The following is a 16,753-nucleotide window of genomic DNA, read 5'->3' as shown; positions in this document are numbered from 1 at the left end:
ACTCTTTCAAGCTCTTGATGTGATTCACAGTTTAAGCTGTATAAGAAACAATCTGCTGAACTGATGTGACAGAGACTGAATGTGCTTCATTTTGGACAAATAAAAGGAAAATATATATATTTAGAGACTGGTTTCAAGAAATTCAAAATTTGACATTAAGTTTCATAACCAAAAATAATCATCATGAAGTGAAGCAAGATTAATCACAACACACATTAAAATCATACTGAAGTACTGTACATGTGTATTAATAGTGTTACACTTATATTTTGACTGTTATTTGATCTTTATTTAACTCTTATCCTCCTGATCATTTTAGTATGCTTCATGTAGTCAAATATAGCCAGTTACATTAGGTTCTGGCTAAATGTGAAGGGTGTTTGTTTTTAAGCTGATGAATGATAATCACATTAACAGCCAATTAGAATCCATCCTGCTTTAAAGAGATAGAGCATTTACAATAAACTTACAATAAACACAACATTATCTTCCTCTGATGTGAATGCTGTTATAGTTCTCATTATAATTATTGTTCTTGAGGTGAATAAGCCTTAACACTGTCTCCACCCTGCGCCCTGATTGACCCTGACCTTTGACCTTCACTCTGTAAATGATCCCTTTACAAAGTGACCTAGCAGAATGTGTATTTGTGTGCCTTCACTCGTTTGTGCAAACAGCTTGACATTCATTTCACACACAGCAGAAGGCTGTCACAGACTTCTGAAAGGACACATTTCTAATGTGTATAGACTTGACAGAGCATGGCATTATGGGTAAAAGAAAAGCTAGGCATCTGAGAGTGAAAGACAAATACAGAGTTTAAGGTGAACGTGTTACAGCAGGACCAGCAGAACGCATACATGACATCACGATACGCTCAGTTCTACACACTATTCTATACACGGTTCTCTCCTGTGTTTTAATTCTGTTCTGTTAATCTTGATTTTAATGTTTTGTCAGCAGGTTAGATCGTCTTTCATCTGGTTCAGAGGTGGCTCAGGCTTGTCATGAGGGAATCAGACACATTAGTGTTGTAGTTGAAACATCTGAAAGTCCAAAACTGAAATAAAGACATTCATGAGCACTCTGAGTGTTTGTGTCATTCATCCTTTGACCCTTGTGCTAGTATTTATTCTGTCGTAAACACGGATCTTCTAATGCTGTCATTTCATCTGGTGTTTGTTCTGTCTGTCTCTTTAGTGGACGTGTTCACATGTAGAACTCCAGCCATCGCTGATATTGTGATCCTGGTGGATGGATCATGGAGCATCGGCCGGATTAACTTCCGTTTGGTGCGGACGTTTCTGGAAAGTCTCGTCAGGGCCTTTGCGGTTGGATCTGAACACACACGTGTTGGTGTGTCTGCAGTCTCATTTGTTTGTTTGTATCTTGTGTGTTTGTGCTGTGTGTTAATAGTGTGTGTGTGTGTGTGTTCAGGTTTGGCGCAGTACAGTGGAGATCCACGGATTGAGTGGCATCTGAACACTCACAGCAGTAAAGAAGCTGTCATCGAGGCTGTGAAGAATCTGCCCTATAAAGGAGGAAACACACTCACAGGTTCATACACACTCAAAATCACAGGAACACACACACACACACTTACACACACAATCTCATACTCATGCACACACTCACTCACTGAAATCCACACTCACACAAACTCACACTCATACACGCATTCACACTAACACAAACTCACACGCTATCACACTAACACAAACTCACACTCGTACACGCATTCACACTAACACAAACTCACACTCATAAATGCATTCACACTAACACAAACTTACACTCATACACGCATTCACACTCACACAAACTCACACTCATACACGCATTCACACTAACACAAACTCACACTCATACACGCATTCACACTCACACAAACTCACACTCATACACGCATTCACACTCACACAAACTCACACTCATACACGCATTCACACTCACACAAACTCACACTCATACACGCATTCACACTCACACAAACTCACTCGTACACGCATTCACACTCACACAAACTCACACTCATACACGCATTCACACTCACACAAACTCACACTCATACACGCATTCACACTAACACAAACTCACACTCATACACGCATTCACATTAACACAAACTCACACTCATACACGCATTCACACTAACACAAACTCACACTCATACACGCATTCACACTAACACAAACTTACACTCATACACGCATTCACACTCACACAAACTCACACTCATACACGCATTCACACTAACACAAACTCACACTCATACACGCATTCACACTAACACAAACTCACACTCATACACGCATTCACACTAACACAAACTCACACTCATACACGCATTCACACTCACACTCATACACGCATTCAAACTAACACAAACTCACACTCATACACGCATGCACACTAACACAAACTCAGACGCATTCACACTCACACAAACTCACACTCATAAATGCATACACACTAACACAAACTCACACTCATACACGCATTCACACTCACACAAACTCACACTCATACACGCATTCACACTCACACAAACTCACACTCATACACGCATTCACACTCACACAAACTCACACTCATACACGCATTCACACTAACACAAACTCACACTCATACACGCATTCACACTCACACAAACTCACACTCATACACGCATTCACACTCACACAAACTCACACTCATACACGCATTCACACTAACACAAACTTACACTCATACACGCATTCACACTCACACAAACTCACACTCATACACGCATTCACACTCACACAAACTCACACTCATACATGCATTTATACTCACACAAACTCACACTCACACGCATTCACACTCACACAAACTCACACTCATACACGCATTCACACTCACACAAACTCACTCTCATATACAAATTCACATTCACACTCATGCACACACCCACTCACTGAAATCCACACTAACACAAACTCAAACTCATACACGCATTCACACTCACACAAACTCACACTCATACACGCATTCACACTAACACAAACTCACACTCATACACGCATTCACACTAACACAAACTCACACTCATACACGCATTCACACTCACACAAACTCACTCTCATATACAAATTCACATTCACACTCATGCACACCCACTCACTGAAATCCACACTAACACAAACTCACACTCATACACGCATTCACACTAACACAAACTCACACGCATTCACACTCAAACAAACTCACACTCATAAATGCATACACACTAACACAAACTCACACTCATACACGCATTCACACTAACACAAACTCACACTCATACACGCATTCACACTAACACAAACTGACACGCATTCACACTCACACAAACTCACACTCATAAATGCATACACACTAACACAAACTCACACTCATACACGCATTCACACACACAAACTCACACTCATACACGCATTCACACTCACACAAACTCACACTCATACACGCATTCACACTAACACAAACTCACACTCATACACACATTCACACTAACACAAACTTACACTCATACACGCATTCACACTCACACAAACTCACACTCATACACGCATTCACACTCACAAACTCACACTCATATACAAATTCACATTCACACTCATGCAGACACCTACTCACTGAAATCCACACTAACACAAACTCACACTCATACACGCATTCACACTAACACAAACTCACACGCATTCACACTCAAACAAACTCACACTCATAAATGCATACACACTAACACAAACTCACACTCATACACGCATTCACACTAACACAAACTCACACTCATACACGCATTCACACACACAAACTCACACTCATACACGCATTCACACTCATACACGCATTCACAATAGCACAAACTCACACTCATACACGCATTCACACTAACACAAACTTACACTCATACACGCATTCATAAATGCATACACACTAACACAAACTCACACTCATACACGCATTCACACTAACACAAACTCACACTCATACACGCATTCACACTAACACAAACTGACACGCATTCACACTCACACAAACTCACACTCATAAATGCATACACACTAACACAAACTCACACTCATACACACATTCACACACACAAACTCACACTCATACACGCATTCACACTCACACAAACTCACACTCATACACGCATTCACAATAACACAAACTCACACTCATACACGCATTCACACTAACACAAACTTACACTCATACACGCATTCACACTCACACAAACTCACACTCATACACACATTCAAACTAACACAAACTCACACTCGTACACGCATTCACACTCACACAAACTCACACTCATACACGCATTCAGACTCACACAAACTCACACTCATACACACATTCACACTAACACAAACTTACACTCATACACGCATTCACACTCACACAAACTCACACTCATACACGCATTCACACTCACAAACTCACACTCATATACAAATTCACATTCACACTCATGCAGACACCTACTCACTGAAATCCACACTAACACAAACTCACACTCATACACGCATTCACACTAACACAAACTCACACGCATTCACACTCAAACAAACTCACACTCATAAATGCATACACACTAACACAAACTCACACTCATACACGCATTCACACTAACACAAACTCACACTCATACACGCATTTACACACACAAACTCACACTCATACACGCATTCACACTCACACAAACTCACACTCATACACGCATTCACAATAACACAAACTCACACTCATACACGCATTCACACTAACACAAACTTACACTCATACACGCATTCATAAATGCATACACACTAACACAAACTCACACTCATACACGCATTCACACTAACACAAACTCACACTTATACACGCATTCACACTAACACAAACTGACACGCATTCACACTCACACAAACTCACACTCATAAATGCATACACACTAACACAAACTCACACTCATACACGCATTCACACACACAAACTCACACTCATACACGCATTCACACTCACACAAACTCACACTCATACACGCATTCACAATAACACAAACTCACACTCATACACGCATTCACACTAACACAAACTTACACTCATACAGGCATTCACACTCACAAACTCACACTCATACACACATTCACACTAACACAAACTCACACTCGTACACGCATTCACACTCACACAAACTCACACTCATACACTCATTCACACTAACACAAACTTACACTCATACACGCATTCACACTCACACAAACTCTCACTCATACACGCATTCACACTCACACAAACTCACACTCATACACGCATTCACACTCACACAAACTCGCACTCATACAAGCATTCACACTCACACAAACTCACACTCATACACGCATTCACACTCACACTCATACATGCATTCAAACTAACACAAACTCACACTCATAAATGCATACACACTAACACAAACTCACACTCATACACGCATTCACACTAACACAAACTCACACTCATACACGCATTCACACTCACACTCATAGATGCATTCAAACTAACACAAACTCACACTCATACACGCATGCACACTAACACAAACTCACACGCATTCACACTCACACAAACTCACACTCATAAATGCATACACACTAACACAAACTCACACTCATACACGCATTCACACTCACACAAACTCACACTCATACACGCATTCACACTCACACAAACTCACACTCATACACGCATTCACACTCACACAAACTCACACTCATACACGCATTCACACTCACACTCATACACACATTCAAACTAACACAAACTCACACTCATACACGCATTCACACTAACACAAACTCACACTCATACACGCATTCACACTCACACAAACTCACACTCATACATGCATTCACACTCACACAAACTCACACTCATACATGCATTCACACTAACACAAACTAACACGCATTCACACTCACACAAACTCACACTCATAAATGCATACACACTAACACAAACTCACACTCATACACGCATTCACACACACAAACTCACACTCATACACGCATTCACACTCACACAAACTCACACTCATACACGCATTCACACTAACACAAACTCACACTCATACACGCATTCACACTCACACAAACTCACACTCATACACGCATTCACACTCACAAACTCACACTCATATACAAATTCACATTCACACTCATGCACACACCCACTCACTGAAATCCACACTAACACAAACTCACACTCATACACGCATTCACACTAACACAAACTCACACGCATTCACACTCAAACAAACTCACACTCATAAATGCATACACACCAACACAAACTCACACTCATACACGCATTCACACTAACACAAACTCACACTCATACACGCATTCACACTAACACAAACTGACACGCATTCACACTCACACAAACTCACACTCATAAATGCATACACACTAACAAAAACTCACACTCATACACGCATTCACACACACAAACTCACACTCATACACGCATTTACACTCACACAAACTCACACTCATACACGCATTCACACTAACACAAACTCACACTCATACACGCATTCACACTAACACAAACTTACACTCATACACGCATTCACACTCACACAAACTCACACTCATACACGCATTCACACTCACAAACTCACACTCATACACGCATTCACACTAACACAAACTCACACTCGTACACGCATTCACACTCACACAAACTCACACTCGTACACGCATTCACACTAACACAAACTTACACTCATACACGCATTCACACTCACACAAACTCTCACTCATACACGCATTCACACTCACACAAACTCACACTCATACACGCATTCACACTCACACAAACTCACACTCATACACGCATTCACACTCACACAAACTCACACTCATACACGCATTCACACTCACACTCATACACACATTCAAACTAACACAAACTCACACTCATAAATGCATACACACTAACACAAACTCACTCATACACGCATTCACACTAACACAAACTCACACTCATACACGCATTCACACTCACACTCATAGACGCATTCAAACTAACACAAACTCACACTCATACACGCATGCACACTAACACAAACTCACACGCATTCACACTCACACAAACTCACACTCATAAATGCATACACACTAACACAAACTCACACTCATACACGCATTCACACTCACACAAACTCACACTCATACACGCATTCACACTCACACAAACTCACACTCATACACGCATTCACACTAACACAAACTCACACTCATACACGCATTCACACTCACACAAACTCACACTCACACACGCATTCACACTCACACAAACTCACACTCATACACGCATTCACACTCACAAACTCACACTCATACACGCATTCACTCTCACACAAACTCACACTCATACACGCATTCATACTCACACAAACTCACACTCACACGCATTCACACTCACACAAACTCACACTCATACACGCATTCACACTCACACAAACTCACACTCATACACGCATTCACACTAACACAAACTCACACTCATACACGCATTCACACTCACACAAACTCACTCTCATATACAAATTCACATTCACACTCATGCACACACCCACTCACTGAAATCCACACTAACACAAACTCACACTCATACACGCATTCACACTAACACAAACTCACACGCATTCACACTCAAACAAACTCACACTCATAAATGCATACACACTAACACAAACTCACACTCATACACGCATTCACACTAACACAAACTCACACTCATACACGCATTCACACTAACACAAACTGACACGCATTCACACTCACACAAACTCACACTCATAAATGCATACACACTAAAACAAACTCACACTCATACACGCATTCACACTCACACAAACTCACACTCGTACACGCATTCACACTCACACAAACTCACACTCATACACGCATTCACACTAACACAAACTCACACTCATACACGCATTCACACTAACACAAACTCACACTCATACACGCATTCACACTAACACAAACTGACACGCATTCACACTCACACAAACTCACACTCATAAATGCATACACACTAACACAAACTCACACTCATACACGCATTCACACTCACACAAACTCACACTCGTACACGCATTCACACTCACACAAACTCACACTCATACACGCATTCACACTAACACAAACTCACACTCATACACGCATTCACACTAACACAAACTCACACTCATACACGCATTCACACTAACACAAACTGACACGCATTCACACTCACACAAACTCACACTCATAAATGCATACACACTAACACAAACTCACACTCATACACGCATTCACACACACAAACTCACACTCATACACGCATTCACACTCACACAAACTCACACACATACACGCATTCACAATAACACAAACTCACACTCATACACGCATTCACACTAACACAAACTTACACTCATACACGCATTCACACTCACACAAACTCACACTCATACACGCATTCACACTCACAAACTCACACTCATACACGCATTCACACTAACACAAACTCACACTCGTACATGCATTCACACTCACACAAACTCACACTCATACACGCATTCACACTAACACAAACTTACACTCATACACGCATTCACACTCACACAAACTCTCACTCATACACGCATTCACACTCACACAAACTCACACTCATACACGCATTCACACTCACGCAAACTCGCACTCATACACGCATTCACACTCACACAAACTCACACTCATACACGCATTCACACTCACACTCATACACGAATTCAAACTAACACAAACTCACACTCATAAATGCATACACACTAACACAAACTCACACTCATACACGCATTCACACTAACACAAACTCACACTCATACACGCATTCACACTCATAGACGCATTCAAACTAACACAAACTCACACTCATACACGCATGCACACTAACACAAACTCACACGCATTCACACTCACACAAACTCACACTCATAAATGCATACACACTAACACAAACTCACACTCATACACGCATTCACACTCACACAAACTCACACTCATACACGCATTCACACTCACACAAACTCACACTCATACACGCATTCACACTCACACAAACTCACACTCATACACGCATTCACACTAACACAAACTCACACTCATACACGCATTCACACTAACACAAACTCACACTCATACACGCATTCACACTAACACAAACTCACACTCATACACGCATTCACACTCACACAAACTCACACTCATAAATGCATACACACTAACAAAAACTCACACTCATACACGCATTCACACACACAAACTCACACTCATACACGCATTTACACTCACACAAACTCACACTCATACACGCATTCACACTAACACAAACTCACACTCATACACGCATTCACACTAACACAAACTTACACTCATACACGCATTCACACTCACACAAACTCACACTCATACACGCATTCACACTCACAAACTCACACTCATACACGCATTCACACTAACACAAACTCACACTCGTACACGCATTCACACTCACACAAACTCACACTCGTACACGCATTCACACTAACACAAACTTACACTCATACACGCATTCACACTCACACAAACTCTCACTCATACACGCATTCACACTCACACAAACTCACACTCATACACGCATTCACACTCACACAAACTCACACTCATACACGCATTCACACTCACACTCATACACACATTCAAACTAACACAAACTCACACTCATAAATGCATACACACTAACACAAACTCACACTCATACACGCATTCACACTAACACAAACTCACACTCATACACGCATTCACACTCACACTCATAGACGCATTCAAACTAACACAATCTCACACTCATACACGCATGCACACTAACACAAACTCACACGCATTCACACTCACACAAACTCACACTCATAAATGCATACACACTAACACAAACTCACACTCATACACGCATTCACACTCACACAAACTCACACTCATACACGCATTCACACTCACACAAACTCACACTCATACACGCATTCACACTAACACAAACTCACACTCATACACGCATTCACACTCACACAAACTCACACTCACACACGCATTCACACTCACACAAACTCACACTCATACACGCATTCACACTCACAAACTCACACTCATACACGCATTCACTCTCACACAAACTCACACTCATACACGCATTCACACTAACACAAACTTTCACTCATACACGCATTCACACTCACACAAACTCACACTCATACACGCATTCACACTCACACAAACTCACACTCATACACGCATTCACACTAACACAAACTCACACTCATACACGCATTCACACTAACACAAACTCACACTCATACACGCATTCACACTCACACAAACTCACTCTCATATACAAATTCACATTCACACTCATGCACACACCCACTCACTGAAATCCACACTAACACAAACTCACACTCATACACGCATTCACACTAACACAAACTCACACGCATTCACACTCAAACAAACTCACACTCATAAATGCATACACACTAACACAAACTCACACTCATACACGCATTCACACTAACACAAACTCACACTCATACACGCATTCACACTAACACAAACTGACACGCATTCACACTCACACAAACTCACACTCATAAATGCATACACACTAAAACAAACTCACACTCATACACGCATTCACACTAACACAAACTCACACTCATACACGCATTCACACTCACACAAACTCACACTCATACACGCATTCACACTAACACAAACTCACACTCATACACGCATTCACACTAACACAAACTCACACTCATACACGCATTCACACTCACACAAACTCACACTCATACACGCATTCACACTCACACAAACTCACACTCATACACGCATTCACACTCACACAAACTCACACTCATACACGCATTCACACTCACACTCATACACACATTCAAACTAACACAAACTCACACTCATAAATGCATACACACTAACACAAACTCACACTCATACACGCATTCACACTAACACAAACTCACACTCATACACGCATTCACACTCACACTCATAGACGCATTCAAACTAACACAATCTCACACTCATACACGCATGCACACTAACACAAACTCACACGCATTCACACTCACACAAACTCACACTCATAAATGCATACACACTAACACAAACTCACACTCATACACGCATTCACACTCACACAAACTCACACTCATACACGCATTCACACTCACACAAACTCACACTCATACACGCATTCACACTAACACAAACTCACACTCATACACGCATTCACACTCACACAAACTCACACTCACACACGCATTCACACTCACACAAACTCACACTCATACACGCATTCACACTCACAAACTCACACTCATACACGCATTCACTCTCACACAAACTCACACTCATACACGCATTCACACTAACACAAACTTTCACTCATACACGCATTCACACTCACACAAACTCACACTCATACACGCATTCACACTCACACAAACTCACACTCATACACGCATTCACACTAACACAAACTCACACTCATACACGCATTCACACTAACACAAACTCACACTCATACACGCATTCACACTCACACAAACTCACTCTCATATACAAATTCACATTCACACTCATGCACACACCCACTCACTGAAATCCACACTAACACAAACTCACACTCATACACGCATTCACACTAACACAAACTCACACGCATTCACACTCAAACAAACTCACACTCATAAATGCATACACACTAACACAAACTCACACTCATACACGCATTCACACTAACACAAACTCACACTCATACACGCATTCACACTAACACAAACTGACACGCATTCACACTCACACAAACTCACACTCATAAATGCATACACACTAAAACAAACTCACACTCATACACGCATTCACACTAACACAAACTCACACTCATACACGCATTCACACTCACACAAACTCACACTCATACACGCATTCACACTAACACAAACTCACACTCATACACGCATTCACACTAACACAAACTCACACTCATACACGCATTCACACTCACACAAACTCACACTCATACACGCATTCACACTCACACAAACTCACACTCATACACGCATTCACACTAACACAAACTCACACTCATACACGCATTCACACTAACACAAACTCACACTCATACACGCATTCACACTAACACAAACTCACACTCATACACGCATTCACACTCACACAAACTCACACTCATACACGCATTCACACTCACACAAACTCACACTCATACACGCATTCACACTCACACAAACTCACACTCATACACGCATTCACACTAACACAAACTCACACTCATACACGCATTCACACTAACACAAACTCACACTCATACACGCATTCACACTAACACAACTCACACTCATACACGCATTCACACTCACACAAACTCACACTCATACACGCATTCACACTCACACAAACTCACACTCATACACGCATTCATACTCACACAAACTCACACTCATACACGCATTCACACTCACACAAACTCACACTCATACACGCATTCACACTCACACAAACACACTCATACATGCATTCACACTCACACAAACTCACACTCATACACGCATTCACACTAACACAAACTCACACTCATACACGCATTCACACTAACACAAACTCACACTCATACACGCATTCACACTAACACAACTCACACTCATACACGCATTTACACTCACACAAACTCACACGCATTCACACTCACACAAACTCACACTCATACACGCATTCACACTAACACAAACTCACACTCATACACGCATTCACACTAACACAAACTTACACTCATACACGCATTCACACTAACACAAAATTACACTCATACACGCATTCACACTCACACAAACTCACACTCATACACGCATTCACACTCACAAACTCACACTCATACACGCATTCACACTAACACAAACTCACACTCATACACGCATTCACACTCACACAAACTCACACTCATACACGCATTCACACTCACAAACTCACACTCATACACGCATTCACACTCACAAACTCACACTCATACACGCATTCACACTCACAAACTCATACTCATACACGCATACACACTAACACAAACTCACACTCATACAAGCATTCTCACTCTAATGCATCTGTTCATACACGTGTGTGTTTTCCCAGGACTTGCTCTGACATATATTCTGGAGAACAGCTTTAAAGCTGAATCTGGATCCAGACCTGACGTTCCTAAGATTGGGATTCTGATCACAGATGGGAAATCACAGGATGATGTTGTTTCTCCTGCTCAGAGACTCAGAGACAATGGGATCGAGCTGTTTGCTATCGGTACCAGAACAAGACCAGCTCTGACTCAGATACGGGTTTGTAAGTAAATAGGATTTTCTGACAGTGTGAATCTGCAGGAGTGAAGAACGCTGATGAGAACGAGCTGAGAGCCATCGCCTCCCCTCCGGAGGAAACACACGTGTATAACGCGGCTGATTTCAGCGTGATGAGCTCCATCGTGGAGGGACTGACCAGGAGCGTCTGCGAGCGTGTCTCTGAACTCAGCAGAGAGATCAGCGGTGGGTTTCTGGGAGATTTGTGGCCTCTTTGCTCTGGGTTGACTGAGTCTCATGTTCTTATAGTAGCATCTGTGACTGTCATTTCCACTGAAAATGATGTTTGAGTATTGGTGTCCTCACTGTTAGAGTGACCATTGAGAAACCTTTAACAAAGCTGAAACTTGAATATTTAACAGCAGGTTGTATTTAAGCTTTTATATCATCCTGTTTAGATGATCTAAAGCTTCTGTGTGTTTTCAGGTGAGACAGATCCATATTCCACGAGGCCACTGGACGCTCCCAGTAACCTTGTGACCTCCGAGGTCACGGCAAGGAGCTTCCGTGTGTCATGGACCCATGCTGCTGGGCCGGTGGAGAAGTACAGAGTGGTGTATCACTCATCCAGTGAATCCCGACCCGAGGAGGTGTGTGTGTGTTTGTGTGATCTTATGATCTTCAGTAATGTAGTGAAACATGTGATGTTTTATTAGCAAGGTTCGGGAGGAGCACAATCTGATAATCAACCAGTTTTGCACAGGTGTAACTAATTTAGCTAACTATCCTAGCTAGCACAATACATGTATGTATATATATATATATATATATATATATATATATATATATATATATATATATATATATATATATATATATATATGCAGCCTACCTGCCCCTGTCCTGTGACAGTTTTCCGGGATCCCTTCTCCACCCCAACTCCTCACTCCTAATCTATTTTCATTCCATATTAGGGATAGGGGGAGTTCTCTGGGTTCGGGCTATATTCCAGGCTTGGAGCCCTCCTCCAGGACAGCACGCCAAAATATATTTTCTATTTGCTATCAGACTAGATGTGAATTTGTGAAGTCACTTTTAAAGACATTTTAGCTGGCCTCAATAATAGAAAATCCATTATTTTGAATCTTCCTCTGTGAATGTTAGTTTAGGAGAACTAGTAAAAGACGCCGCTGTGCATCTGTGTATGTGAATGTGGTGTGTGTGTGTGTGTGTAGGTGGTGGTGAACGGCGATGAGAACTCTGTGGTGTTGAGGTATCTGAACTCTCTGACGGAGTATCAGATCACAGTGTTCGCCATCTACAGCAACGCAGCCAGTGAAGCTCTGAGAGGCAGCGAGACCACCTGTGAGTGCATCACATCTGATCTCTTATCACACCTTCTCTATTCATTACATCTAATCTGTTCATTATATCTGATTTATCACATCTGATCTATAATCACGTTTGATCTCATTGTAAAATTGATCTGATTATTACCACTTCTGATCTATTTATTATAACTCATCTATTGTCGCATCTGATCTGTTCATTACATCTGATTTATAATCACATCTGATTTATAATCATGTTTGATTTTGTTAACTGTTATTTTGTGCTGAACTGATCATTTTTGCATGTCTGATCTAAGAGTACTCACCTGATCTTTTTAAAATATTCAATATGTTAAAGTCATCTGATCTGTATTGAAATGATCAATTGTGTATGTCTGATCTGTTGTGTTCTTCTGCGGTACTTCGTCTGTCTGTGTTGTTGTTGATTGTTGTGTTGGTTGGTCAGTGGCGTTGCCGACGGTCAGTGATCTGGAGCTGCATGACATCACTCACAGCACCATGCGTGTGCGCTGGCGGGAGGCAGAGGGGGCTTCTGGGTACATGATCCTGTACGCTCCTCTGGCGGAGGGCGAGCCCGCGGACGAGAAGGAGGTGGAATACACACACACACACACTACAGGTCCTCTCACACTGCATGCGAATGTCCGGTGTGAAGATTTGGACTAGAATCAGTCAATGACATCCGACTGGAACATGCATAAATGTAGATGCTCTCAGGTCTGTAAATATCCTTAGTGAGTGTGTGTTTGTGTGTTTACAGGTTAAAGTGTCTAACACTGTGACTCAGATTGAACTGGAAGGTTTAACTCCTGCAACTGAATACACAGTGACCGTTTATTCACTGTATGGAGAGGAAGCCAGTGACCCCATGACCGCGCAGGAGACCACACGTGAGTCCGAAGCCCAGACACACGACACATCAGAGAAACACCTGTGTGTGCTAAATACTAGCCTTCACCAGAGAAGAGCCGATAATATCATCCGTCTGACTCTCTCTCTCAGTTCGTCTGACTCCAGCTCGTAATCTGCGCATCTCAGACATGAGTCATAGCTCCGCTAAACTCTCGTGGGACACGGCATCTCGTAAGGTCAAAGGTTACCGTATTGTTTATGTGAAGACGGATGCTGTGGAGACCAATAAGGTGAGAGCACATCCGGCCACTGTGAACTGAATTTTTTTGGCATGTCTCTGACCTTTGACCTTTGGTATCCTTAGGTGGAAGTGGGTCCGGTCACCACGCTGTTCCTGCGTAACCTGACCTCTCTGACGGAGTACACCGTCGCTATCTTTGCTCTGTATGACGAGGGACAAGCAGAACCGCTGACGGACAGCTTCACCACCAGTGAGGACAGACATAGCATTAATATATATTAAAAAATGACATTAAAGTTCAAATATAATAATAATAAACAAAGAAATCAAGTTGTAATTTGAAATCGTATTTCTTTTTAATGTGTGTGTTGTAGGTCAGGTTCCTCTGCCGCTGAATCTCCGCAGCAGTGATGTGTCCACGGATAGTTTCAGAGTGATGTGGCGAGACGCCGCGTCTGATGTCTCCTTCTACAGACTCACCTGGAGACCTGCAGCAGGAGGAGAGACCAAAGAGGTGCACACACCTGTCTGACTCTGCATCTATCCATCTGTCTGCCCGTCTGTCGGTCTTTCTGTACATCTACCCTTCAAGTCCAGTCACCCTTATTTCTATAACACTTTATACAATTCAGATTGTCAAAGCACAAAAAAGGCCAAGAATTTAGATAAGCTGTTGGACAAGGGCCGGGCGAGAACCTTGATTTGAGGCCTGTGTGGGGCTTTAATTCATTGATGATTCAGTGATGCTGTCGTCCAGCTCCATTCAGTTCTCTTCCAATAGAGTCTGTGCAATCAAGTCAACAATACTACAAAAAGATCAAATATAAGTGCCAGTCTGTCTCTCTTGCTGTCTGTCTGTCTCTGAATTTGTCT

The 16,753-nt window shown here is 41.9% G+C and overlaps 1 protein-coding gene across 1 annotated transcript in view; it reads left to right on the top strand.

Moving 5' to 3' along the window:
* The window catches only part of LOC132134788 (collagen alpha-1(XIV) chain-like), a 57,371-nt gene that overhangs the window by 20,200 nt on the left and 20,418 nt on the right, over positions 1-16,753 (top strand). The window contains exons 6-16 of the mRNA XM_059547148.1: positions 1,201-1,356; positions 1,438-1,557; positions 13,278-13,442; positions 13,520-13,681; positions 13,922-14,085; positions 14,671-14,800; positions 15,233-15,378; positions 15,548-15,677; positions 15,790-15,929; positions 16,004-16,130; positions 16,255-16,394. Of these exons, the coding sequence (XP_059403131.1) occupies positions 1,201-1,356; positions 1,438-1,557; positions 13,278-13,442; positions 13,520-13,681; positions 13,922-14,085; positions 14,671-14,800; positions 15,233-15,378; positions 15,548-15,677; positions 15,790-15,929; positions 16,004-16,130; positions 16,255-16,394 (1,580 nt within the window). The remainder of the gene's footprint in view (positions 1-1,200; positions 1,357-1,437; positions 1,558-13,277; positions 13,443-13,519; positions 13,682-13,921; positions 14,086-14,670; positions 14,801-15,232; positions 15,379-15,547; positions 15,678-15,789; positions 15,930-16,003; positions 16,131-16,254; positions 16,395-16,753) is intronic.

The sequence above is a fragment of the Carassius carassius genome, unplaced genomic scaffold (genome assembly GCF_963082965.1).
Source record: "Carassius carassius unplaced genomic scaffold, fCarCar2.1 SCAFFOLD_87, whole genome shotgun sequence".
Taxonomy (NCBI): domain Eukaryota; kingdom Metazoa; phylum Chordata; class Actinopteri; order Cypriniformes; family Cyprinidae; genus Carassius; species Carassius carassius.
The sequence above is the reverse complement of the archived record's forward strand: the minus strand, read 5'-3'. Positions and strand labels throughout refer to the sequence as shown.